This window comes from Leucoraja erinacea, chromosome 14, assembly GCF_028641065.1.
Source record: "Leucoraja erinacea ecotype New England chromosome 14, Leri_hhj_1, whole genome shotgun sequence".
Lineage (NCBI taxonomy): Eukaryota > Metazoa > Chordata > Chondrichthyes > Rajiformes > Rajidae > Leucoraja > Leucoraja erinaceus.
This window is the reverse complement of record NC_073390.1, coordinates 19620591-19648506: the sequence shown is the minus strand read 5'-3', so window position 1 is coordinate 19648506 and position 27916 is coordinate 19620591. Positions and strand designations below refer to the sequence as shown.

The following is a 27916-nucleotide window of genomic DNA, read 5'->3' as shown; positions in this document are numbered from 1 at the left end:
GCCACAACTACAATCTAAAATCCAGAAAAAAATGAATCTGGTCATTAACCTCATTATTATGGGATCTTGTTGCTTATAAATTGGCTCACTTTTCCTCACACGTTGCAGCCAATACACATGCTTCATTGGATATCAGGTCCGTTAGAATAAAAGGACGTGACTGACACCACAATATTTCTGGTCTTAAATGTTCAACATGTGCATCACACGATGATTTGTAATTCACCACAGCAGATATAGGTAATATAGTGTTCAGTTTCAATCCACATTTTAAATTGCGTTGACTTCACACTCATACACCTTCTTGATAAGAGTCAAGAAACATCTGTTACCCAACTGATAGGTTTTGCAAACACATGCAGTCCACTGTGGACAATTACTGTACAAAATAAACTAAAGACTTTTGGTCCGTTGGGGGGTGGTTTCAGGGGATGAATTCTCATTCTAGAATTTAATTACATTTTGCAGTTGGCATTTGACATTGACGGTAATTTGCTTCTTTCACATTATTAGTCTGTGGTAAGTCAGCTGCTTGTTATGAAGTTGCACAGCTAATTAGGTAGCCAGCTAGAACTCGTTACTAGGTACTTACACTCAGCAGGGTTTTACTAAAGCACACTGTAGATAGATAACATGGACTCCAGTGCACAGACTATTGCATTGACAGAGGATGAAATATTGGATATTTTGGGGAGGGTGGCGGGGATTAACTGTTGATGGCGCAGTGCAGAGGATAGAGATGCTATTGCAGCATTACATTTCCACTTAGTGAATCAATCTAATAAATAGAGCAGCAGAGCAAATCAGGCCTCTGAAATGTGCATCCTATGCTATGTGGGAACTCCAGGATGCACCCATGTCTTGGACAACTAGATATACAGGAAGTGGCATCAGCTGGGCATCACTGGGCCTGCCTACACTAATTGGACTTTAGAAGGATGAGGGGACACCTCATTGAAATTTGCTGAATAGTGAAAGGCCTGGATAGACTGAACATGGAGAGGATGTTTCCACTGGTGGGAGAATCTATGAACAAAGGTCATAGCCTCAGAATAAAAGGACATATCTTTAGAAAGGAGACAAGAAGGAATTTCTTTAGTTTGAGGGAGGTGAATGTGGAATTCCTTGCCACAGACAGCTGTGGAGGCTGTCATTGGGAATATTTATGGTGCATATTGACAGATTCTTGATTAGTAAGGGTGTCAAGGTTTATGGGGAGAAGGCATAGAGAATAGGGTTGAGAGGGAAAGATAGATCAGCCATGATTGAGTGGCAGAGTAAACTTGATAGGCCGAATTGCCTAATTCTGCTCCTTTTACTTATGAACTAATGAGCTGGGCAATATTTTTAAATTCCAGATTTACTTAGTTACTCGTATTAATAATTTCCAGTTCCATGAGACTTCCACTCTTATTTATGTATCAGTGACACAAATCTTTAGTTGCTAGTCCAATAATTTAACCACAAGCTTATGTCTTCAGTGGAATTGAATGATTGCGAGACAGAAAGAGAGCAGAGACAAAGTGCTGGAGTAACTCAGCGGGTCAGGCAGCAACTCTGAAGCACATCGATGGGTGACATTTCAGGTCAGGACCTTCCCGACCCAAAACGTCACCTAGCCCTGCTCTCCTGAGAAGCTACCTGACCCGCTGAGCTACTCTAGCACTTTTTGTCCTCTTTTGTAAACAAGTATCTTCAGTTCCTTGTTTCTATAGAAGGAGAACAGTTATAGAGTGATTCTTCCTGGAGATTTGATAGTTTAGAAAGGCAGGGACATGTTTTGTAATTGCATATAAGATTCCAGGGTGTGTCATCTCACTGATGCCAGGATCAAGCATATCACCAAGTAGATAAGGAAATTGGAGGAAAGATTGACCAGTCAGAGGTCACAGTCAATCACCAGATTTATCCTCTATTTATTCAGGAGAGTTAAGAAATAGTGCAAGAATGAACGATTGAAGGAGGGATGGGGGAGAGGAGGGGAAGGAAAGGGGAAGGAAAGGGGAAGGAAAGGGGAAGGGGGGTAGGTGAGGGGAGCGAGGGGATGGGGGAGCGCGAGGGGATGGAGGGGAGGAGGGAGATGGGAGAGGAGGGGATGGGGAGAGGAGGGGGATGGGGGAAGAGGAGGGATGGGGGAAGAGGAGGGATGGGGGGGGGGGAGGGGAGGGATGGGGGGGAGGGATGGGGGGGAAGAGGAGGGGGGGGGGGAGAGGAAGGGATGGGGATAGAATGGGGTGGGGGGGAGGAGGGGATGGGAGGAGAGGAAGGGATGGGAGGAGAGGAAGGGAGGGGGCGGGGGAGATGAGGGGGGATGGGAGGAGGGGATGGGGTGGGAGGGGGGGTGGGAGGGGGGGTGGGAGGAGGGGAAGGGAATAGAGGAGGAGGGGATGGGAGAGGAGGAGGGGAGGGGATGGGAGAGGAGGAGGGGAGGGGAGGAGAGGAGGGGGAAGGGCTGGGGGAGAGGAGGGGGGTGGGGAGCAAGGGAAGAGTCAGAGGAGTGGGATAGGCCCCCAGCAGCGCCTCCAGAAGGGAGGAACCGCCGCCACTGTCACGGGCAGTGGGCGCTCACACCGTCGCTTACCTGTCAGACGAACCCGTGGGTACACAGCGGAGGCGTTAGTGATAAACAGACGCCACCGCAGACCATATGAGGGGGGGGAGGGGAGAGAGGAGGCGACTCGGGCTCCGGCCCCGCCCCGCCAGCGCCGCGCCTGCCACTCACCCGCCAGACCCGGGCATGGTTCCGCCCCCTCCTCCACGCCATTGGCCGATCCGCCCGTCGCTCGGCCCGGCCGCCAGTCACCGCGCGCCTGCCCCACCTCCCTCGCGGCCTTGGGCCCGCTTTGTCTGTTGGCCCCGCCCGGCCCGGCCCGGCCGCCGATCACGTGGGCCGCCCGGACGCCAGTCACGTGGGCCGTCCGACAGCCAGTCACGTGTGCCATCCAGCAGCCAGTCACGTGGGCCTCCGGCCCGCAGTCACCGCCCCCGTCCTGACGCTAACGGATTAGTCCCGCCCATCCCACTGTGTTTGTTTTGTAACGTCAACTCCGATTGGCGGAGCGTCATGACCCCGCCCATTCTCTAGATTGTTTTGTAATGCAGGATCCGATTGGCCGGGGCTCCAGACCACGCCCAGTCTCCTGGGACAACTTTCTAACCTGTTAAAAACTCCGAAATTGTCCATTTTTGCGCAGTAAATAATTGTGGAGGGTGACTGAGCGTTCTGAACCAAATGCTCTGGTATCTATGCTCTGAACCCGAGCAAGGTGTAAGCGGCCAAAGGAGCGCATCCCTCGGGACGTCAGCGCCGCCCGGCTACTGCCGCCCTCCGCCCCGTCGCTATCTGTGCGGCCGCACTCTCACACGCTGTGGGTCGGCAACGCCCACACACACAGGGCCGGGTGGAGCGGGGCAGCGGACACACGGGGACAAAACCCGGCAACGTCCCCGTCAGCTGCAGCAGAGTTGTGGGCAGTCTGGTCCCTCCGCTCACCCAGAGTCACGATCCGCGCTGCACCGGCAGAGTCACTGACCCCCCCCCCCCCCCCAACAGCGGGAAGAGACGGCCCGGGGTCCGCGAGTGTGGAGTCCAGATACTGGGACAGATGAAGGGTCGGTTGTACTGGCAGCCACAGTATGTGCTCCAGACGCCGTTGCGTGGCAACAGTACGGGTCGCGCAACATCCCTATAGTCAATGGTGCTTTATTTGTCACATATGCACCTGTACAGTGAAATTCTATTCCCATATACTTACACATGCAGACGCCACCATTATGGGGCCATTAGTCAAATTTCGGTCTGCCCACACGCTTGATGTACTGGAGTTCCCATCAACTGATGTCCCTCTATTCTCCCATTCTTCTTTGTGTCCCAAGGCCACCACCTACAGCCAACCTTGAAGGCAAGGCAAGTTTATTTGTATAGCACCTTTCAACAACAAGGTAATTCAAAGTGCTTTACATAAAACATTATAAGCATTGGAAAGAAACACATATGAAATGACATTTAGATGTAAAACGATTATTAGATTATTCAGATAAAATAATTACTAAATTAAAAGCAATCAAATAAAATATTTAAAATTGAATAAAACCAGGAATAGAAGTTACAGTGCAATATAGGTAATTAATAAATTGTATTGTTTACTGAAAGGAAGCGGCAAACAGAAAAGTCTTCAGGCATTACCCCAGTTCATCCTCCTACTGACCCTTGCTCTTCGCATCCAATTTTTTCAGCTCCCTTTCAGTCACACTGTCCGACAAGCCTTTGGTCAGGTTACTGGGCCCGCCGAGCCTTCGGACACTTTCCAATAGACAATAGGTGCAGGAGTAGGCCATTCAGCTCCTCCAGCCAGCACCACCAATCAATGAGATCATGGCTGATCATCCACAACCAGTACCCCGTTCCTGCCTACTCCCCATATCCCCTGACTCCGCTTTCTTTAAGAGCTCTGTCTAGCTCTCTTTTGAAAGCATCCAGAGAACCAGCATTCACCACCCTCTGAGGCAGAGAATTCCACAGACTCACAACTCTCCGTGTGAAAAAGTGTGTCCTCATCTCCTTTCTAAATGGCTTACCTCTTATTCTTAAACTGTGGCCCATGGTTCTGGACTCCCCCAGCATTATGAACATGTTTCCTGCCTCTTGCATGTCCAAACCCTTAATTATCTTATATGTTTCAATAAGATCACCTCTCATCCTTCTAAATTCCAGAGTATACAAGCCTAGCCGCTCCATTCTATCAACACATGACTGTCCTGCCATCCCGGGAATTAACCTGGTGAGCTTTTGGGCGGGTTCCGTCGTATCTCCGGAGACCGTAGCAGATGAGCCGGGCCTACCAGCTGGGTCTTCATGAGCCTTGATATTATTCATATAATTAATTACTCTTTCACCTGCAGATTGCAAAGTATATTAGAAATATGTTCACGTTGCAGCATTTATCCTTTACAAAATGTGCTCCAAAGTGAGTAACAGATTGGATTGCACAATAGGAGAGTTTCTGCTCATTCCACCATTAAAATCTTTTATTTTTAAATAAAAGGCATTTTTGTCGCCGATGAGTGCAATTTGCATTATTTTGACACAGTACTTCGATGCAGAATTAATACTCTCAAGATGGGCACAAAATATTGGAGTAACTCGGCAGAACAACGATTCCATTGCCTGAAAACAGCTAGGAAGAAACTGTCCTTGAATCAGGAGGACCTGCGTGGGTATGGAGGAAAGAGAAAGGGACAGAGAAGGTGTGGTGTACCTGAAAATGGAGAATTGAACATTCATACCATTGGGTTGTAGACTACCCCAACGAAATATAGAATATAGAAAAGTACAGCACAATCACAGGCCCTTCGGCTCACAATATCTGTGACGAATATGAGGTGATGTTCCTCCAGTTTGCGTTTGGCCACAAAATTACATTCACAGGTTACTTCAGGCAGGCCACAGTTCCCACAGTCAGCAGGATTCAAACAGCATGGGGAAACCCAATAGATTTTTAAACATTTGCCATGACCACTCGGCCACGAATACCGTACGAGCATCTTGTCCGTGATGGGGGTGACCTAACTTTGTCTTAAGAAATGTCAAAATGCCTTGCAATCTCTGACCCCTCATGACTGTCAGATGTCCCAGTAAAACACAATGTGACTTTGCAAAATGACTAATTTCCTGAAATAAATCATTGGTATAATGTGGGAACCAAGAAATCCACAATGACATGTGAAACTAAAGTGTAGAAACAAGGAACTGCAAAAGCTGTTTTTGTTGTAAATTACAACTGCGCCACTTTGTCGTCCTAGCCAAGGCAAATATTTGCTGTATATATGGCATTGTTGTAAAGTGAAGAACTGCAGCATGATTTAGAGGTTCTTTTGTTTATCTCACTTTGCTGAGATGCATGGAACCTCTACCCTGTTGTGGTGCATTCATTTCTGTTAATAACTGGGGTGAAAACAGAAGTCACAGAGTTTACGTCACTAACAAGTGAAATATTTGGCCTGATATGTTAGGAATGTCATCTCATCCATTGGGTAACGGACTTACCAAATTGTTGCAGACAATACCAATATGAATCCTGGTCATACCGAAATAGATGGAAAAAATATCTGTCGAAGTTTTAAATAATTTCACAATTGCACTGTTCATGTAGAAGGGTGGCACAGCTGGCAGAGCCAGTGTCTCATAGCTCCAGAGACCTGGGTTCGATCCTGACCTGGGGTGCTGACCGTTTGGAGTTTGCGCGTTCTCACTGTGACCACGTGAGATTCCTCTGGGTGCGCCAGTTTCCTCCTACATCTCAAAGACACATGTTTGTAAGTAAATTGACCTCTGTAAATTGCCCCTAATGTGTTGGGAGTGGATGAGAAAATGGGATAAAATAGGACTAGCATGAACGATGGTCGAAATGAACTTGATGGGCTGAAGGGCGTATTTCTATGCTGTACCTAATTTATACTTCATTTAGTGAGCCAGAACATGGCAGGACACAGTTCCCACCTCCAGTACTAGACAGAATATTGTGGGTTTTAGAAGGATTGAAGGCGTATTTTCTATTACAAGAAAGGAAAAACGTTTTGATAACCCTCGTACCAATCTGTACCCGGGTTTTGCTTGGCTCATAAATAACCGGATTATAGAAGCTATTTAGAGAATGAATCAAATACATGGATTTACAGACAGAAATTGCACTGTAAATACATGCCCATCCAACAAACAGGAAAGAGACTGTATCTGTGCATTGTGGACAGCTTGATTGTAATCATGTATAGTCTCTTCACTGACAGCGGCACAGTGGCGCAGCGGTAGAGTTGGTGCCTTACAGCGATTACAGAGCCAGAGACCCGGGTTCGATCCCAACTACGGATGCTGTCTGTACGGAGTTAGTATGTTCTCCCCTTGACCGCTTGGGCTTTCTCCGAGATGTTCGGTTTCTTCCCACACTCCAAAGACGTAAAGGTTTGTGGATTAGTTGTCTTGGTATAAATGTAAATTGTCCCGAGTGTGTGTAGGATAATGTTAATATGCGGGGATCACTGGTCGATGTGGACACGGGCCGAAGGGCCTGTTTTCATGCTGTATCTCTAAACTAAACTAAACTAGATCGGATAGCACTCAGCAAAAAGCTTTTCACTGTACCTCTACAGACGTGACAATAATAAACTAATCTAAACTAAACTCAGAAATGCAGTCACATCATACACAGAATACTCTCACCATGGTAATTGAAGATTTAGACTTTAGAAATACAGCGTGGAAACAGGCCCTTCAGCCCACCGAGTCCAAGCTCCAGCAATCAGCAATCCCCCTGCACTAGCACTATCGTACACACAAGGGACAATTTACAATTACAGAAGCCAAAGTAACCTACAAACCTGTACATCTTTGGAGTGTGGGAGGAAACCCGAGCATACGGAGAAAACACACATGGTCACAGGGAGAACGTACAAACTCGCTGCAGCCAACACCCGGGGGCATGATCAAACCCGGGTTTCTGCCACTGTAAGGCAGCAACACTACCACTGCACCACTGTGCTACTTTTGATTGCAAATGCAAAATATGCTTTTCGGACAAGAACAAATGATGGGGGAACAAGGTGAGGGAGGGAAAATAGAGAGTCAAGTCAAGTGAGTTTATTGTCATGTGTCCCCGATAGGACAATGAAATTCTTGCTTTGCTTCGGCACAACAGAACATAGTAGGCATTGACTACAAAACACATGAATAAATAAACTGATAAAGTGCAAATAACTTTAGTGGGGTGGGGAATCAGAGGGTGGGGTTAGGTGAACAGAGTGAGGGAGGGGGGGGAAACATGGTGAAGGTGGAGGATCAGATGATGGTGGAGGGGGAACAGAGGGAAGGCGATGCATTTTACATATCATCTTTTACTATCCCAAGACATTCAAAAATATTTTACAGCCTATTAATTATCTCTAAAGTAATTTTACTGTTCAGGAACAGCTATTTTCCTACAACTATCAGGTTTTTGAAACTACCTCGGCAATGGAACACTATGGACCATCTCTTGCACTACCATGGGCTTGATTCTGATTGTGTTTGGCACCAACGTCTTGTTTTCTGCATGGTGTTTAGTTTCTTTTTTTAATGCCTTGCAGAATTTTCACGTAGTTTATGTATGGATTATATACAGTGCCCCCCACAATGCTTGGGACACAGACACATCATTTATTTATTTGCCTCTGTACTCCACAGTTTGAGGTTTGTAATAGAAAACATCACATGTGGTTAAAGTGCACATTGTCAGATTTTGATAAAGGCCATTTTTATACATTTTGGTTTCACCATGTAGAAATTACAGCTGTGTTTATACATAGTCCCCCCATTTCAGGACACCGTAATGCTTGGGACACAGCAATGTCATGTAAATGAAAGTAGTCATGTTTAGTATTTTGTTGCAGATCCTTTGCATGCAATTACTGCTTGAAGTCTACCATTCATGGACATCGCCAGTTGCTGTGTGTCTCCTCTGTTGATGCTCTGCCAGGCCTGCATTGCAGCCATCTTTAGTTTATGCTTGTTTTGGAGGCTGGTCCCCTTCTATTTTCTCTTCTGCATATAAAAGGCATGCTCAATTGGGTACAGATCGGGTGATTGTCTTGGTCACTCAAGAATTGACCATTTTTTAGCTTGGAAATACTCATTTGTTGCTTTAGCAGCATGTTTGGGATCATTGGCTTGCTGTAGAATGGAGTGCCAGCCAATGAGTTTTGAGGCAATTGTTTGAACTTGTACACTTCAGAATGCTACTACCATCAGCAGTTGTATCATCAATGAAGATAAGTGAGCCAGTACCTTCAGCAGCCATACATGCCCTGCCATAACACCCCCACCAGTGTGTTTCGCAGATGAAGTGGTGTGCTTTGGATCTTGGGCAGTTCCTTCTCTCCTCCATACTTTGCTCTTACCACCACTCTGATTTGTTAATCTTCGTCTCACCTGTCCACAGGATCTTTTTCCAAAACTGTCATTACTCTTTTCAATATTTCTTGGAAAACTGTGACCTGGCCATCCTAGTTTTGTGGCTAACCAGTGGTTTGCATCTTGCAATGTAGCCTCTGTATTTCTGTTCATGAAGTCTTCTGCAGACAGTAGTCATTGACGAATCCACACCTGTTTCTTGAAGAGTGTTTGGGAATTTTGCTTTATTATAGAGAGAATTATTCTGTCATCAGCTGTGGAGGTCTTCCTTGGCCTGCCAGTCCCTTTGCGATTAGTAAGCTCGCCAGTGCTCCCTTTCTTAATGATGTTCCAAACAGTTGATTATAGTAAGCTTAAGGTTTGGCAGATATCTCTAACAGTTTTATTCTTGTTTCTCAGTCTCATAATGGCTTCTTTGACTTTCATTAGCACAACTTTGGTCCTCAAGTTGATTAAGAACAATGGAAGTTTACAAAGGCGATGGAAAGACTGGAGGAAAGACTAGGCACTGAGCTCTCTTATACCTACATTAAGGAGGCAATTAAACACACCTGAGCAATTACAAAGACCTGTGAATCCATGTCTCGCAAACATTATGGTGCCCTGAAATGGGGGAACAATGTATAAACACGCTGTAATTTCTACATGGTGAAACCAAAATGTATAAAAATGGCATTTAATAAAATTTGACAATGTGAACTTTAACCACATGTGACTTTTTTTCAATTACAAATCACAAATTGTGGAGTGCAGAGGCAAATAAGTAAATGGTGGGCCTTTGTCCCAAACATTATGGAGGGGAATGTATTGTGTTTTTATGAGTTGTCTCAGTCTATGTGCCTCTGATGCTGCTGCAAGATTTTAATTATACCTGTACCTCACTGTACTTGTGAATCTGACAATAAACGTGACTTGACGATTTTGTCAGGAAGACGGATACTCCTTTGGAAATGTTGGGTGATGTGCAGGGAGAATTGATTTTGAATAGTCAATGAATTGTCAATGTTTAGTCAAATAATCTTTTTAGTTGCAGTCAAAAAATTGATCCATAATCTCAATCCATAATTTTGTGGATCTTTATTTTGTGCAACTTGGCTACAAAACAATAGTGTCTATCATTATGCCCTTTATTCTCTGTATCCTGTATCGGTAAACTGTGGACAGATTGATTGAAATCATGTGTAGCCTTTTCGCTGACAAGATAGCATGCAATAAAAACGTTTTTCAAAAACATGACAAAAAACTAAACTGTCAAACTGTCATCCAAAAGTAATCTGTTGACTGTAGATGGCACGGAATGAGGATTTTCTCTGTAACGAATGAGGAAGTCCCTGTATTTTAATTATGAACAATGAGGGGAATTCTAATTTTACTGACCTTTGGAGACTTTTACAGATACAGCGTGGAAAACAGGCCCTTCAGCCCATCGAGTCTGTGCCGACTTGTTATCACACTAACACTATCTTACATCCTAGGGACAATTTTCAAATTTACAGAAGCTAATTAACTTACAAACCTGTACGTCTTTTGAGTGTGAGAGAAAACCCGCGCGGTCACAGGGAGAACGTACAAACACCATACAGACAGCATGTGGGGAGAAGGCAGGAACAGGGTACCGATTATGGATGATCAGCCATGATCACATTGAATGGCGGTGCTGGCTCGAAGGACCGAAAGGCCTACTCCTGCACCTATTGTCTATGTATCTATGAAGCACCCATGGTCATGATCGAACCTGGGTCTCTGGCGCTGTAGGGCAGCCACTCTACCGTTGCGCCCCTAGCAACACAATTATTAACATTAATCACAAGAAATATTGGCAGAGATGGAAAAGGAAAAACAAGGTCATTCTGAGTCTGAAAGATAATGAAGCCTGATTGTGAATGTGTATGCTGTTTTATCTTGATTCTACTGGGGGTCATGCTTTGGAATTGGGAACATGCCAACTGAGTAATAACAATTAACTTTCTTTAACATGATATCCGTCAGACATGCAATGTTCTGCATTGAGGAATATTTTACATTTGACTTTGATTTTATTATCTTTGTAACTAATTTATCAAAAACCTTCGGTAAAATGTCAGTGTAACGTACATTGTAAGTGCTGGTCATGAACTTCATTCATCTCTTGCAAACGTTGAATCTTAAATTATGTAATCTCCAGGCAACTATCCAAAGAGAATTGGCAAGTCGCACATCCTCTATCAACTCTAAGAAGCACCAAATGTATTCTTCTTAATTGAGGTTCCTTAATCAGACGTGCCCAGAAGTTGTAGTTTCCCACTTGTTGTCTTCAGGTTAACATGCTAACAGAAGCAAATGATCATAAGTTCATAAGCAGAATTAGGCCATTAGACCCACCGAATCTACCCCACCATTCAATCATGGCTGATCTATCTTTCCCTTTCAACCCCATTCTCCTGTCTTCTCACGATAATCTTTGACACCCTTATTAATCACAAACCTGTCAATCTCCTTTTTTAAAAACAGGCGCTGACGGTCTCCACAGCCGTCTATAGCAATGAATTCCAAGATTCACCACCCTCTGCCAAAATAAATTCCTCCTCATCTCCTTTCTAATGGTACTTCCTTTTATTCTGAGGCTGTGCCCTCAGGACCTAGACTCTCCCACTAGTGGAAACATCTTCGCCACATCCACTGTGTCCAGGACTTTCACTGTTTGACAATTTTCAATGTGCCACTTCATCCTTCTGAACTGCAGCGAGCACAGGCCCAGAGTCGTCACATATTGCCTAATGAGGGTGGACACCAAATGCTGAAGTAACTCAACAGGCAGCATTTCTGGAGAAAAGGAAAAATTGACGTTTTGGGGTGGAGACCCTTCATCATTTACAAAAATGTCGTGCCGCTTTTAATTTCCCAAATATCCTTACATGTCAGCCAACAATGGAAAAAAAGGAAAAATACATAAATAAGGAAGAAAGAAAGATGGACAGAAGTAACTGCAGATGCTGGAAGCAAAACACAAAGTGTTGGAGGAACTCGACAGGTCAGGCAGCATCTGTGGAGGTAATGGACAGGCATAGTTTCAGGTCGGAAGCCTTCTTCAAATTCTGTTTCATTTAGAAAGAACGATTTGTAGAAATAGAACATAGAACAGTACAGCACGGGAATGGTTCCTTCGGCCCACAATGTTTGTTTCGAACATGATGCCACGTTAAACTGATCTTATTTGCCTGTACATGATCCATATCCCTCTATTCCCCACACTTCCATGGGCCTATCTAAATATCACTATCGTATCTGCCTCCCCCACCACCCCTGGTAATGTGTTTCAGGCCCCCACCACTCCCTGGGTATATAACTTGCCCTGTACTTCTCCATTAAACTTTCCCGCCTTCACTTATAGCTATGTCCTTTAATGTTGAACATTTCCACACTGGGACAAAGGTTCTGGCTGTTTATTCTATGTCTCTCATAATTTTATATACAAGTACGTCTACAGAACTTGGCATTTAACATTACAAAATTAAGGGCATAAGCTAAATGAAAGTCACTGCTGTTTTTCTTGTTAGCATTGGCACAGATTAGTATAATTTAGTTTTGTTTATTGTCATGTGTCCGAGGTACAGTGAAAAGCTTTTTTATTGTATGCTCTCCAGACAGCGGAAAGATTATACATGATAATGATCAAGCCGTCCACAGTGTACAGATAAAGGATAACGGAAATTACATTAAAGTCCGATTAAAATTTAGTCCGAGGGTCTCCAATGAGGTAGATGTTAGATCAGGACTGCTCTCTAGTTGGTGATAGGATGGTTCAGTTGCCTGATAACAGCTGGGAAGAAACTGTCCCTGAATCTTGAGGTGTGTGTTTTCACACTTCTGTACCTCAAACCCAACAGTTCCAATTCATTTTAACTGGGCACCATTCCATCAATCTGAATTTCAATGCAATATCATTTTATCAGTGAAGCAATCTACACTGTGAAGGATAATAATAATAATAATAATAATAATAAACTTTATTTTGGACTCAAGGTCCAGACAGGGGACATTACATAAAAATACATTGCATATAAAAACATAATAAAATACATAAAATACACGACCAGTGACGTCAGTGAGTTCGCGGAAGCGGTCACGGACTTCATTGCAACAATAGCTGATAACATCGTCCCCACGGTAAGGGTTAGCATCTTTCCGAATGAAAAACCCTGGGTGGACAGGTCCATTCGCGTTGCCTTGAGTGCTCGCACCGCTGCTTACAACTCTGGCCTGGCAACCGGAAATATGGACGACTACAAGGTCCTACCGACTGCAAAGGGCGGTGAAGGACGCAAAAAGGAGGTACAGGGACAGGATGGAGTTGCAGATGGAGCAGCAGGACACCAGACGTTAAGGCAGGGGTTAAGGACTATATCTAACTACCGGAGCAGCCCCCCCTCAACCGGAAGTGCCAGCACCTCCCTAGCTGATGACCTGAACTCTTTCTATGCAAGATTCGAGGCGGGCAACATCATCCCTAGCTCGCCGGCTACCAACAACACCAGCCTGGCTAGCGAGGCTGGAGGGAGGTCCTCCGCTGGGGATGTGTACACATTCTCGTTGTCTGAGCACGACGTGAGGAGGGCTCTGACACGTGTGAACACAAGGAAAGCTGTAGACCCAGATAGTATATCTGGTCGATTACTTAAGTCCTGTGCTACTCAGCTAGTTCCAGTGCTCACCACAATATTCAACCTCTCCCTGGCCAAGGCCGTGGAACCTGCCTGCTTCAAAAGATCCATCATTGTACCTGTACCAAAGAATGCCTCTCCAGCTTGTTTGAATGACTACCGACCGGTGGCCCTCACCTCGGTAGTCATGAAATGCTTCGAGAGGCTGGTCAAGAACCACATCTGCACCTTCCTCCATCACAACATGGACCCGCCACGGTTCGCATCACGTCCGAACAGATCCACGGACGATGCGGTCTCCCAGGTTCTGCACACCGCTCTCTCTCACCTTGACAGCCAGAAGGGGGGCTATGTGAGGATGCTGTTCATTGACTTCAGTTCAGCTTTCAATACGATAATCCCCACCAGACTTGCTGAGAAGCTGCTGGAACTGGGGATTAACACTCCCCTGTGTACCTGGGTCCTGGACTATTTCACCGCCAGGCCCCAGGTAGTCAAGATGGGAGGAAATACATCGAACTACCCTCACCCTGAACACAGGATCGCCCCAGGATTGCGTTCTCAGCCCCCTACTGTACTCCCTGTACACACATGACTGTGTGACCAGGTTCAGCTCCAACTATAATCAAGTTTGCTGATGACACTCTGGTGGTGGGCCTGATCTCCGATAACAATGAGAAGGCCTTTTGGGAGGAGGTGGCTGATCTGGCACTCTGGTGTCAGGACAACAGCCTCCTCTTGAATGTCATAAAACTAAGGAGCTGATTGTGGACTTTAGAAGGGCATAACATCCGAGGACGTATACGCTACTGGAGATAAATGGGGCTACTGTGGACATGGTGAGCTGCTTTAAATACCTGGGAGTCCACATCACAGAGGATCTGACATGGACATCACATGCTGCCGCACTGGTGAGTAAGGCAAGGCAGCGCCTTTACCACTTCAGGCAGCTGAGGAAATTCAGAGTCTCTCTGAGGATCCTTCAGTGCTTCTACTAAGGGGCTGTAGAAAGCATCTTGTCCGGTAACATCACAATCTGGTTTGGGAACTGCTCTGCCCAGGACAAGAAGGCTCTGCAGAGAGTAGTGCGTTTGGCCGAACACACTGTGGGAACTACACTTGCCCTCCTGCAGGAACTATACATCAGAAGTTGCAGAGCCAGCAACATTATGGGGGACCCCTACCACCCCATCAACAGACTGTTCCAACTGCTATGGTCAGGCAAACGCCTCCGCTGTCATGCTGTGAAAACAGAGAGGATGAGACGGTTTTTTTCCCACAGGCCATTAGGACTATAAACTCTTATTTCACCAGGAACTAATTTACTGTACCAATTTACTGTTGTGTTGTGTCTTTTTTTAATTGCTGGGGGGTTTTCTAATATGTAAATACTGATTCTGTTCTATTCTTTTCTGTAGTTTTTTGCACAATCCACAGGCATTGCCACTTTCATTTCACTGTACATCTTGTATGTGTATATGACAAATAGACTTGACATGATATAAAATCTTAGTATATTACTTATAAAAACATCATAAATTATATGTTAAAAAAAATACAATACATGAATTAAAATCCAGAATAAAAAAGAACGATCAATGTCCTACTAATCAACAACTAATATTACTTTGTATCAAACGTGATCCTTTCTTAGTTTGACGTTGATCTAATACCTGAATCAGTACAGTGGACCTTTTGTGACTGTGGACACAGTGATTCAATTTGCAAATTTTAAAGCAAGTTCCCACATGCCCTTGTTAATCAGCAGTTTGTCACCCTGATGAAGGAAGTTGGACTTGTTTGCCTAACGACCTGTGGAGAACACTAAGTCATAAACCTGGAGACTACAACCTTTCCCACTAGGAACCTTGCAGGTGCCTATGATTGTTAGCCTTGCCTTGGTATGCTCACCTCTCTGAAGATGATCGACACTGACATATACCGTGCCTCTGCACGGACAATAAGATTCTGAGACCCGTGGCTGTCTCATCTGCGTATGGACGGAGGCGTTTCAGAAAATATGAGAATCTTCATCACTTTCGATAAAGTTTGCAAACCTTTTGACATTTCGGGGGATCAGACAGTCTTATCAGTGAAGCTGATGATAAAGGTAAGAGTCACCTTACACCAGTGAAAGAGAAATAGCCGTGATCTTGAGGAATGTGCATGTTGAAGTATCTTCCTTATGCCATTTAGATTTTTTTTACCCCTTCTTTTCAGCAATATTTTCGAATCACCTTGACAAATGACAAACAAGGGCGTAGGTTTTTACAGCTGATTTATGCCGGGGCAGTGTTAGAAGATGAGTGGGTACTTGCTGATGTGGGAATGACCTCCTATTCCACGGTCAAATGCATCTTAAAGGTAAAATGTGCCGAACTATGCTTTGACTACCTGAGTTGTGATATTTCCCACCAGAATGTCATGGAGTCTTAGATTCTTACACTGTGGAAACAGGCCCTTTGGCCGAATTTGCCCACACCAACCAACATGTCCCATGTCCCTACACTAGTCCCACCTGCCTGCATTTAGTGCATATCACCCTAAACCTGTCCTATCCACCCATGTACCTGTCCAAATGTCTCTTAAACATTGCAATAGTAACTGCCTCAACTACCTCCTCCGGTAGCTCATTCCATACATCCACCACCCTTTGTGTTAAAAAGTTACCCCTCATGTTCCTGTTAAATTTTTCCCTCCTCACCTTAAACCTATGTCTTCTGGTTTTCGATTCCCCTTCTCTGGACAAGAGACTCCGTGCATCTTATGTCCATAAGTTTAAAAAGCCAATGATTCAATGATACTTTATTGTCACATGTTCCAAGGTACGGTGAAATGCTTTGTTTTGCATACAACCCAGTAAAATCATACAGCAGAACTCACCGAGCAGAACACAAGTGTTGCTACATTTCTGGTGCCGACAAAGTTACAAACGTTTACCAAACAGTGCTATTTTCCTTCCGTCCCGTCTGTGTGGAGTTTGCACGTTCTCCCTGTAACCACGCGGGTTTCATCCAGGTGCTCCGGTTTCCTCCTACATCCCAAAGACGTGCAGGCTTGTAGGTTAGCTACCCTCTGTAAATTGTCCCTGGTGTGTAGGAAGTGGATGGCGAAGTGGCATAACATAGAACTGGATGATCGATGGTCAGAGTGGACTCAGTGGGCCAAAGGAACTGTTTCCATGCTGTGGCCACATCTCAAAGAGGCATTGTTTTCTAGGCTAATTGACTTCTGTAAATATTTCCCCTTAGTGTGTAAGGAGTGGATGAGAACGTGAGGTAACATAAAACCACTGTGAACGATGGTCGCCGTCGAATTGGTGGTCTGAAGGACCTGTTTCCATGCTGTATCTTTAAGAGAAAATCTGGACTATTAAAATTAATATACAAATATCTAAAGTAAAGTCTAATGTAAAGTGTTGGCTATCTGTGGGAGAACATAGAGAGAATAAATTGCAAAAGGTTAAAAGGCAGCACAATGGCACAGCAGTAGAGTTGCTGCCTTACAGCGCCAGAGACCCGGATTCAATCCTGACTACGGGTGCTGTCTGTATGGAATTTGTACATTCGCACTGTGACTGTGTGGGTTTTCTCTGGGTACTCTGGTTTCCCCTTACACTCCAAAGATGTGCAGGTTTGGAGGTTAATTGGCTTCTGTAAATGGTCCCTAGGGTGTGGGATAGAACTAGTGTATGGGGTGGACTCGCTGAGCCGAAGAACCTGTTTCTAAAGTCTAAAGTCAAATTTAAATTATGAGAAAATGCATTATGAATTGTTCAATATTTACTCTCCGATTGATTAAAATATTGTCTAAAACAAATATAACGTTCCCCAATTAGGAAGAGGAGAAAGCAATTCTATATGTGTTCAATGCTCTGACAAGGCGAACGATTTCCATCATTGAAAACTCCCAGTTCTTAACAGCAACTGTTTCTGAGCTCAAAAGCTTGGTATCACTGAAATCTGGACTTCCTGTAAGTACTTTCCGTTTGAGTACTCAAGAGGGGACAGAACTGTACAACTGCAACAAAATCAAAGACTACGACATAGACATAGGTAAGATTTGAAACAGAGAGCATTTCAATTGAGTAATATGGGACATTGAACAGAGAGAGGCAAGCACAAGCTAGGATGAACAAACTGGCTGCATATGTTCAAGAACACTGAAAGAATTTGCATTTGTAGGAAGTTGTATTATGTCCTTAAGGTCTCTCGAAGCATTGCAGCCAGTTGATTACTTTTTAAAAAAGGACATCAAGTGCTGGAGTAACTCAGCAGGTCAGGCAGCATCTCTAGAGAACATGGATAGTTGACATTTCAGGCAAGGACCCTTCTTCAGACTCTGACCAGAAATCCATGTCCTCCAGACATGCTGCTTGAACGGCTGTGTTCTTCCAGCACTTTGTGTCTGATTTTGTAAACCAGCATCTGCAGTTTCTTGTGTCTACAGAGTGATTGTAGTGAGGGAGAGAATACTCGTCCACGACAATCAGTCTGAGGAAGGGTCTCGATCCAAAATGTCACTTATCCATGTCCTCCACAGATGCTACCTGTCCTGTTAAGTTATCAAGCACATTGTGTTCCACACAAATTCCAGCATCTGCACTTCCTTGGGTCTACAGATTACTTTTAAATGCCTCGGAGCTGTTGCTATGAAGGCAAACATAACAGCCAACTTGCACAAAAGAAAGGCATACAACAAGAGCATTAATGAATAATTATCCAATGTATTTTTGGCTGAGGAAAGAACACAGTTTTCAAATAGTGAGCAGAAAGTCATGGCCCTCCTGTAAACATTGTGATATGCAAGTCTGAAGAAGGGTCCCATCCTTTTTCTCCAAAGGTGCTGCCTGACACGCTGAGTTACTCCAGCACTTTGTGTCTATCATTCTGGATTACGTGCTCAATCATAATCCAGTTTGAACCCTCAACTTTCTAATGAAAGGGGCAAAATTCCTGCCAACTTAGTTTAGTTTATTTAGTTTTGTTTATTATTGTCACATGTACAGGGGTACACTGAAAAGCTTTTTTGTTGTGTGCTATCCAGTCAGCGAAAAGACTGAGGATGATTACAATCAAGCCGTCCACAGTGTACAGATACAGGATAAGGGATGAAGGGTTAGCTTGGTACAAGTTGCAGTACTGAAAGAGTCTGCCAGTTTAAAATAAGTCTCTTGTTCTTCACCAGCAATTGAGTCTTTAATACTGCCACCTCTCATTTTACGAGGGGGTTACATTCCTGAAAAGCAGCACGCATCTCAAAAACACGTAGATCAAACATTTTTACCATAAGAATGTATGTAAATGTTACAGAAAAGTCATACAGCTGTCCACATCACACCATACTCAGTTAATTTATGACTGCCATTGTTATTTCCCCCAACTCATTTATAAAGAAAAAAAACTGTACAGTATCTTGACAGGTATTGCATGCGACTGTGCTGGCAGGCATACATTTGAGCGTGTTATTTTAACGTGCGGGTAAATTAGGCTTTATTATTAAATAAACAAGCACGTTATTCCAAAAATACATAAATCGAACATGCGTATAACGCAAGGTGGCTGTATAAGATTAACGTGAATGTGTGTTGATGGCCAATGTAAACTCATCGGGGTTTGATTTTGTGTTGTATTTCTCCATGACTATGATAAGGATTTAGAGAGATATGGGTCAAATGCAGGCAAGTGGGACTAGCTTAGATGGGGCATCTTGGTCGGCTTGGACGAGTTTGGCTGATGAGCCTTTTTCTGTGTTTTATGACTATAACTTCCTCAGCATTTAATGAAATTAACTTAAAATGCAATGATAAACCCGAATCTAGACCCTAAATGACACCTATCTATGTTCTCCAGAGATGCTGCCTGATCTGCTGATTACTCCAGCACCTTGTGCCCTTTTGTGTATTAAACAGCTTCTGCTGTTCTTTGTTTCTCCACCTGTCACTTGTCAGACTTTGTCCCAACTCTACCTCTCTTCCAGCTTTCTCCCCTCTCTTACAGTCAGTCTGAATAATGGGTCCCGACCCGAAATGTAATCTATCCATGTTCTCCAGGGATTCTGCCTGACCTGCTTCAACCATCGCCTCCTCTAGTAAGGGAGATGCTAAATGCATTTAGTTGTCTCTGTACTGTACACTGACAATGACAATTAAATTGAATCTGAATCTATGGTCCAGTGCCGTTACCTGGATTTCAGTGAAAGAGTTTGAAAGTATTGATTTTCTTCACACTGTTTGGCTTGACTCAAAAAAAACAACCAGAAGAACGATAATAACTTCTGTTGTTCCAAACCTATCAGCTTTCTAGTATGGAATTATTTCACTGGTGGTGGGAACAATTTAAGTTTGTCAGTACCGAGTTAGACCCAGAATTCTTTTTCCGGATATATTGATGGAAAAACCTAATGTCGCACACATGACTTGGAAACAAATATAGACAGGGTTAGGAGACACAAGAGTTTGCAGATAGAGTCACACAGCATGGAAACAGGCCATTTGGCCCAACTTGCCCATGTCGACCAACATGCCCCATCTACACGAGTCCCGCCTGCCTGCTTTTGGCTCATATCCCTCTAAACCTATCCTATCTATGTACCTGTCTAAATGTTTCTTAAATGCTGCGATAGTACCTGCATGTAAATGCCGGAGCCGTGAGTTTAAAAAAAAAAACTGCTGGAGGAATCCAGCGGGTCAGGAACCATCTGTGTAGGGAAATGGACAGATGACATAAAGTTTGAAGAATGGTCCCGACCTGAAAATTTGTCTGTCTATTTTCCTCCACAAATGCTGCCTAACCCATTGAGTTCCTCCAGCACTTTGTTTTTACACAGGGTTAAAGTGCTTCAGAGCCAGAGTCCTGGGTTCGATCCTGATCTTGGGGTGCTATCTGTGCGGAATTTGCACGTTCGCGCTGTGACCATATGGGTTTCCTCTGGGTGCTCCTGATTCCACCCACATCCCAAGGACGTGTGGGTTTGTAGGTTAATCGGCCCTCTGTAAAAGGTGGGATAACATAGAACAGGTGATCGATGGTAGGCGTGGACCTGTTGCCAGGCTGATTTACTCTTTAGTAAAACTAAAACCAAACTAATCAGTTATGGAGATAAAAGTTCTTCAAAACAATTATTTTGGTTTACTTCAAACTGGATATTTTCTATTTTCAATATCTTGTTTGAATTAAAGTGCATTCAAAAATTGCAAGATGTCCCCTCGTGCTTAAATGGCTCTTGAACCAATGGCCTCCATGAGCAGAATAGAAGAGTTTTATGGTTGAGCTGATCTCACTGCTAGTTTGTGCCAACTTTAGAAACAAATAGCTGTCAACGCTAATGTTTGGGCATGAGATATAGCCACTTAAACCTGGTACCACAGAATGCTCATGAAACTGTACTCAGCAAGGATTAATGTCCCCAGGGCTGTGTTTAGTTTAGAGATAACGTGGAAACAGGCCCTTCGGCCCACCAAGTCCATGCCGACCATCGATCACTTATTCACACTAGTTCTATGCATAGGAAGGAATTGCAGATGCTGGTTTACACCGAAGATAGACATAAAATGCTGGAGTAACTCAGCGGGTAAGGTATCATCTCTGGAGAAAAGGAAGAATGATTTTAACCGGGAACGTCAGCTATTCCTTTTCTCCAGAGATTTTGTCTGACCCACTGAGTTACTCCAGCATTTTGTGTATTCACGCTAGTTCTATGTTGTCCCACTTTCTCATCCACTCCCGACACGCTAGGGGCAAATTTACAGAGGCCAATTAACCTACAAACTCATACATCTTTGGAATGTGGGAGGAATCCGGAGCAGCTGGAGGAAAACTATGCAGTCACGGAGAGAATGTGCAAAACTCAATGGTTCAATATTTCTTTTATTTTCACACTTATCATGTACAGTGAAATGCATTGTTTGCATACAGATCAGTTAGATTACTGCTATACATAAGGATAATCCTTGATTAAGTAGGGAATGCATAGAAACAGCCCAGTGAGTCCATATGCAAGTGTTGCCACATTTGGTGCAATTTTCACAGTCCCAGCTGCATCTGGCCATAAAGGCCCATTGCAGCCGTCGCCTTCTTCCGGATCGTCCAGCGAACCATCGTCCCTCTCCTCGCCCGGCCTTCAGCGTTCAGTCTGCGTGCCCCGGGGGTGCCTCCCGCAGCCGACCTTGAGGGTGCGGAAGGTAAGACCCCCGGTTCTCTTACCGAATTTACGTTTGTTTCAGTGTCCGCTGCTGTCGCAAACGTTCTCCACCCTCTGATCCCCAGTCTTCAGGGAAGACGAGCCTCCGACCCACTCCAGTCGGGCTCCTCCAGTTCCCCCGTTGGGGTTTGGCAGCTGCCGCCTGCCCATTGGGACCTACTCCATACGGACAGCACCCGAGGTCAGGATCGAACCCGGGTCTCTGGTGCTGTGAAGCAGCTGCCTAATTGATGGTTCTTAATCTTATTGAATGATTTATACACGTGTTATATCATTGTAAGAGCCAATGTTTAAGATAGTAAAAGTAATCAACAATAAATGAGGCACCCTTACTTGAATGGAGTCGAGGGGTTCCATTGTTGCAGTGTTGTTGTTGTGTTTAAACCATGTTCTATCTGACAGGAAGTACTCTTCGCCTAGATATTTGGGATGGATGGAAAGAGTACTTGATGGGATGCCTTCTGGGCCACAAACATATCATTCAGCAACATCTCTCTGAAGAGGAACCTGTGGCCAAGTACGTCCAACATTGTTCATTACTCTGGATTCATTATTCGTGCTCCATATCTCATTATCTCTTTAACTCACACTTTTTGTCTTTTCATTTCTGACTTTCATCCAGCTTTCTGCCTATCAAAACACTCTCTCACCTGTATCTACCTATCACTTAGGACCTGGGACATGTAGATGAGACATGTTGGTCAGTGTGCGTAACTTGGGCCTAAGGGCCTGTTTCCATGCTCTATGGCTCAATGACACAAACTGCTGGAGTAACTCAGCAGGCCAGGCAGCATCTCTGGAGAACATGGATAGGTGATGATTGTGTTCTGCGTCATGTTTGCAGGTTCCAGCGGCGAGTGGCACTGCACCTGGCGGCGTTCTTCGGCCACTTGGACCTCGTAGATTGGCTGCTCCAACAAGGCGTTCGGGCAGACAAACCAGTCGGCGCCCATCCCTACCGGGAATGGTGCCAGGAGATCGAACATCCCAACGTCAACAAGTGCCCGGTCCACGCGGCCGCTGAAGCGGGTCAACTGCTGCCGTTGAAAGCCCTGGTGAACAACAACGTCCTGTGCCTGGAATGCAGGAACCCCCAAGGTCACAACCCCCTGAAGATCAGTATCCAGCATAGGCACGTGGCGTGTGCCTTGTACCTGATCACGAAAGCCTGGTCCGTGGTTTCTTTCCAAGGGCTCTCCTTTCCTGTCCGTATCTACATTAAGATAAAGCATTGGCTCCACAAAGTACAAAGACATGTGCGCTCGAAGAAGAGGATGGCCTACAGAACGCGGGTTGGGGACACCATTGTGGTGGACGGCTTTACTGAACTTAGAATGAGGTCCCGGCCCAGGGCGAGAGGAGGCAGGAAAGATGGCCGAGGTAAAAAATCCACCTTGCCAGTGCTTAGTAACCAGGTACCAATGACAAGACACAAGCGGCCCGTCCAGGACGCCCAGAGGTATCACGGAGGTTTGATGGACCTGAGTCTACCAGCAATTGGGGGTCAAGGAAGAGGAACAACACACGTAGCCTCCAAAAGAAAGAGCAACCCAGAAACAGACGCGTGGGGAATGAACATGCCCCTCCCACCAATAATCAGGGGCACAAACTCACGACCTCAGTTCTTTTACTCTGCACCAAATGCTGCTGGACTTCTCACAACATCCTTACTATCATTTTCTCAGCACAACGGGAGAACGACAAGGGAGAATGCCGTTTACTGTCTGGCACTGGCTAGGTCCGTATTTTTAATTCATATTTTTAACCACGTTTAGTTGCATGCTGCTTCTTATAGTTTAGTTCGGAGGTACAGCGCGGAAACAGGCCCTTCGGCCCACTGAGTCCATGCCGACCAGCGATCACCGCACACCAACACTATCCAACACACCAGGGACAATTTACAATCTTTACCAAAGCCAATTGACCTACAAACCTGTACGTCTTTAGAATATGGGAGGAATCTAGAGCACCCGGGGAAAACTCATGTGGTCATGGGGAGAATATACAAACTCCATACAGACAGCATCCATAGTCAGGATCGAACTGGGTCCCTGGCAGCGTAAGGCAGCACCCCCTCTGCGCCACTGTGCCACCCCTGCAGTTCGATAGTTTAATGGTACTTCATTGTCACTTGTACCTTTCTTGCAGTGAAATAAGTTTTTGGCATACAGTTCACTGAAAATCTTACTATCCCTCACTAGAGTGTAAGAATAATATATCAGACTGAGGCTGTACACACGTGTCGCTTACAGGTTCATTTTCAATAGATAGCTGAACCCATAACCTTCAGGGAACTGACTGAGCAGATCACTGAGCCAATGTGAGCCTGTACCATTGTCATCAGGCAACCAGAAAATACATTTCACTGAAGTGCATGATGATGCAGTCTAGCTAAGTACTGGTCCACCAACGATTGTCCAGCACCCTTGGTTCCGGCGCCTTGCTAGATTATCCATTTTAACTGAACCAACAGAGGTCACAGCCTTGGAAGGGGGGAGTGAGATACCGGTCCACAAAGTTGGCCTCGGAAGTCGGCTGTGGGAACGTATCTGCCAGCTCCGGCCGGGTTGAAGTTCCAGAGTCCCAGCCACATGAGGCAAATTTGACCCGCCAATTAGCCGTGGAAGTCCCGATCGGCCACCTCACCCAGCCTAGACGCCATATTTTCAGGGGGACTTCTGGGGGTGATGTCAAGTGCGCTTTCGTAATTTTGCCCGGTTTAAAGGAGGTGCCGGACTACCAGTTGCCTGGGAATCGATGGTGGACAGGTTTGTAGGTTCATTGGCTACGGTAGATTGTAAATTGTCCCTAGTATGTAGGATAGTGCTGGTCGGTGCGGACTAGGTGGGCAAAATAGCATGTTTCCGAGCTGTACCTCTAAACTAAAACTAAGCTAAAACTATTTTACTTCCCAGTGGCAAAGTTATGCCAGGACCGTTGAAATTTGCAAGACTCTTTGTCATGGTTCATCCTGAGCAGGTCTGACCGGAGAGACATTCGGAGATGGCCATCAGGTGCTGCTGGAGGACCATCAACTCTTTGGTCTGCCTGAAACTTGTTGGTCACCCAGCAGATTGGGATGTCCGTCAGGGAATGTTGCTAAGTGACCCGCCCCAAACTACAGGAGGATCTGCTGAGGGACGCAATGAAGCTTGGTGCAGCCAACGCCAAGGCTCTGTGGGGGAGGATCACAGTCTAGGGTCCTTCTGCTGCTCGACATTGGGGGACTTAAACTGGTGGGGACAATCCTCACACAAGGGAAGGGATATCACCCCAGGGGCCACATGAATGGCAAACACACCCTATAGAAAAAATAAGGAAGTGCTAACACTACTAGGTATAACACTAGCATTATTGAATGCGTAGACACACTAAGAATGGATTGAGTATTTTGAAAAGGTTTTGTTTTCAAAAGATCATAAGACATAGGAGCAGAGTCTGCTCTACCATCCAATCGTGGCTGATCCATCTTTCCCTCTACACCCCATTCTGCTTTCTCCCCATTATCAGTGGCCCCCGTACTAACCAAGAACCTATAATTTTTTGCTTTAAAATACTTAATATCTTGGGCTCCACTGCCCTCTGTGGCAATGAATTCCACAGATTCACCGCCATCTGGCGAAAGAAACTCCTTTCCAAAGGTAAGATCTTTTATTCTGAGGCTGTATGCTTTGGTCCTAGATTCTAGCAGAAACATCCTCTCCACATCCACACTATCCAGGTACCTTCATTATTCGTTAGGCATATATATTTTCTTAAGAATGATGTTTATATTGAAATTTTAAAAACTGTTTCGTTTTCAGCACATTTAAAGAGAAACCTTGGCTGCAGCAACTTAGGATGGCAAGGAACTTGGCCAGAAGAAGCATACAGAAGCCCTTCTGCTGATACAAGCCTTGTGTTCTGCTTCCATTGCCAGAACTTAGCAAAGATGCACTAATTTGAATGACTGCTCCCTTTAGGAGTTGGGGGAGGGGGAAATGAGTGTGTGCGCATGTGTGTACATAGGCACATAATGCTGGAGTAACTCAGTGGGTCAGGCAGCATCTCTGGAGAAAAAAGGATGGGTGATGTTTCGGGTTGGTACCTTGAAGAAGGATTCCGACTCGGAACGTCACCCATCCCTTTGTCTCCAGAGAATAGTCTGAAGAAGCGTCTCGACCTGAAATGTTACACATTCCTTCTCTCCAGAGATGCTGCCTGTCCCGCTGAGTTACTCCAGCACTTCGTGTCTGTCTTTGGTATAAACAGGATCTGCAGTTCTTTGTTTCTGTACAACGTGTGTCCACATTTATCTATATCTATATATATATATCTGTACGTGTTATATATTCTTGTTTTAATTGAATCCTGTCATCAATGGGGCAGTGGGCATTACCACTGAGCAATATAACTCTACCCAACATCAACACTACACATTCAGACTCACACCCTCCATCACCAATTAATTAATCTTTAACTTTTTATCCTTACTTTAATCTCCTTCCAACGTCTCATCTATGTCCCTGGAACATGACAGGGAAAATATAGAGCATGAACGGTAGATGCTGGTTTACAAATTAGTGCTGGAGTAACTCAGAGTGTCAGGCAGCATATCTGGAGAACATGGATATATGACATTTCTGGTCTCTTCGTCAGACTCAAATTTTAGTTTATTTTAGAAATATAGAGCGGAAACAGTCCCTTCGACCCACTAAGTCCACACCGACCAGCGATCACTATCATATACACGACTAGCACTATCCTATACACGAGGGACAATTTTTACCAAAGCCAATTAATCCACAAACCTGTACGTCTTTGGACTGTGAGAGGAAACCAGAGCACACAGAGAAAACCCACACAGTCATAGGGGGAACATATAAACTCTGTACAGACAGTGCTCATAGTCGGGATCAAACACGGGTCTCTGGTACTGTAAGACAGCAACTCTACCGCTGCACTACTGTGCTGCAATCTAAATGTAACTTGTTTTGGATGACTTGTAGTTCCTAAAGTTTGTTACTATGAAATTTTACTTGTTTCATTTTATATCTGTTGTAGCCTAGTTAATTACTAAAGTTGTCAACAATCTATTTGTCTGTTCCGATATGCCCCATTTCTCTTGTTTTGTATAGGTTCTGTTATGGACTGTGGATTACAATAAATGTCAAAACTCTGGGCTCAATCTGGCCTCTCTTGTTCTATCTTCTGTAAACGTCATTGAAGACTCTGGTTCCTGTGTCCACACATGCATTGCCCCATTCAATTGTTCAATTGTTCTTTATTGTCATGTATGCACTGCACAGTGAAATTCTTTTGCATAACCCACAAACGCACAGCGCCATAATTTCGCGCGGTTTACAAAGATAAAGGCCAAAGTTCAAACTTCCAAAGATGCACTAATTTGAATGACTGCTCCCTTTAGGAGTTGGGGTTGAAAGTACTGGAGCGCCCCCGATCCAGGTAAGCAAAGGTAAGCCCCAGGCTGCTGCAGACCCGACGTCCCTCTCCTCGCCCGACTACGTCTGTGTCTTGGGGGGGGGGCTCCTGCAGCCAGACTTGAAGGCGCTGGAGGCAATATCCCAGTCCCTCTCCTACCGACCCACTCCTTGCGTCCGTTGCCACCAGCAGCTCCCTTCTCCTCGACTCTCCGCACTTCGGGGCTTCTGTGCTTACCACTGCAGGCAGTGGCTTGCTGGGGCCTTCTTCACAGCGGCGAACCAGGCCGGGCGGGCCACTGGGTCTTTATTTTTGGCGGCCGCCCACCCTCTATTTCAACCTCTGCTTTGCTGTTATTGTTCTAGATTGACTCTGGGTTAAGTGTAGATACAAGTTCCCATGTATAAATCCTCTCCACAAAAACATTTTATCATTGATTTTAAGTTTTTGTTACTGGAAATGTCAAAGACCAGAGTGAAGAGTTTTAAGGTGAGCGGACAAATTTTTTTCCACAGAGCCTGTTGGGTGCCTGGAACATGCTGCCGGGGGTGGTGATGGAGGCAAATACGACAGTGGCGTTTAAGAGGCTTTTTAGATAGGCACGCGGATATGCAGGGAATAGTCTGAAGAAGGGTCTTGACCTGAAACCTCACACATTCCCTCTCCAGAGATGCTGCCTGTCCCGCTGAGTTACTCCAGCATTTTGTATCTA

The 27916-nt window shown here is 45.0% G+C and overlaps 2 protein-coding genes across 3 annotated transcripts in view; one reads left to right on the top strand and one right to left on the bottom strand.

The window, feature by feature from the left end:
• rnf13 (ring finger protein 13) overlaps nucleotides 1–2745 on the bottom strand; it is a 209329-nt gene extending 206584 nt beyond the window's left edge. The window contains exon 1 of one of the 2 annotated variants that reach the window (XM_055645717.1): nucleotides 2723–2745. The gene's annotated coding sequence lies outside the window, so the exon portion shown is untranslated. The other variant, XM_055645718.1, reaches the window with a different exon arrangement.
• A 12402-nt stretch (nucleotides 2746–15147) lies between these two features.
• LOC129703347 (protein ANKUB1-like) lies at nucleotides 15148–27058 on the top strand. The gene is made up of 6 exons (XM_055645716.1): nucleotides 15148–15691; nucleotides 15802–15945; nucleotides 17420–17636; nucleotides 22186–22300; nucleotides 22628–23521; nucleotides 25587–27058. The coding sequence occupies exons 1-6, from the start codon at nucleotides 15578–15580 to the stop codon at nucleotides 25669–25671; spliced, it is 1569 nt and encodes a 522-aa protein (XP_055501691.1). The 5' UTR covers nucleotides 15148–15577; the 3' UTR covers nucleotides 25672–27058.
• The last annotated feature ends 858 nt before the right edge of the window (nucleotides 27059–27916 follow it).

Coding starts and splice junctions, on each gene's coding strand:
- LOC129703347 (XM_055645716.1), top strand. CDS start 15,578: ATGGACGGAGGCGTTTCAGAAAATATGAGAATCTTCATCACTTTCGAT. Junction 17,637..22,185: donor AGACTACGACATAGACATAG/GTAAGATTTGAA, acceptor TCTATCTGACAG/GAAGTACTCTTCGCCTAGAT. Junction 22,301..22,627: donor GAAGAGGAACCTGTGGCCAA/GTACGTCCAACA, acceptor TCATGTTTGCAG/GTTCCAGCGGCGAGTGGCAC.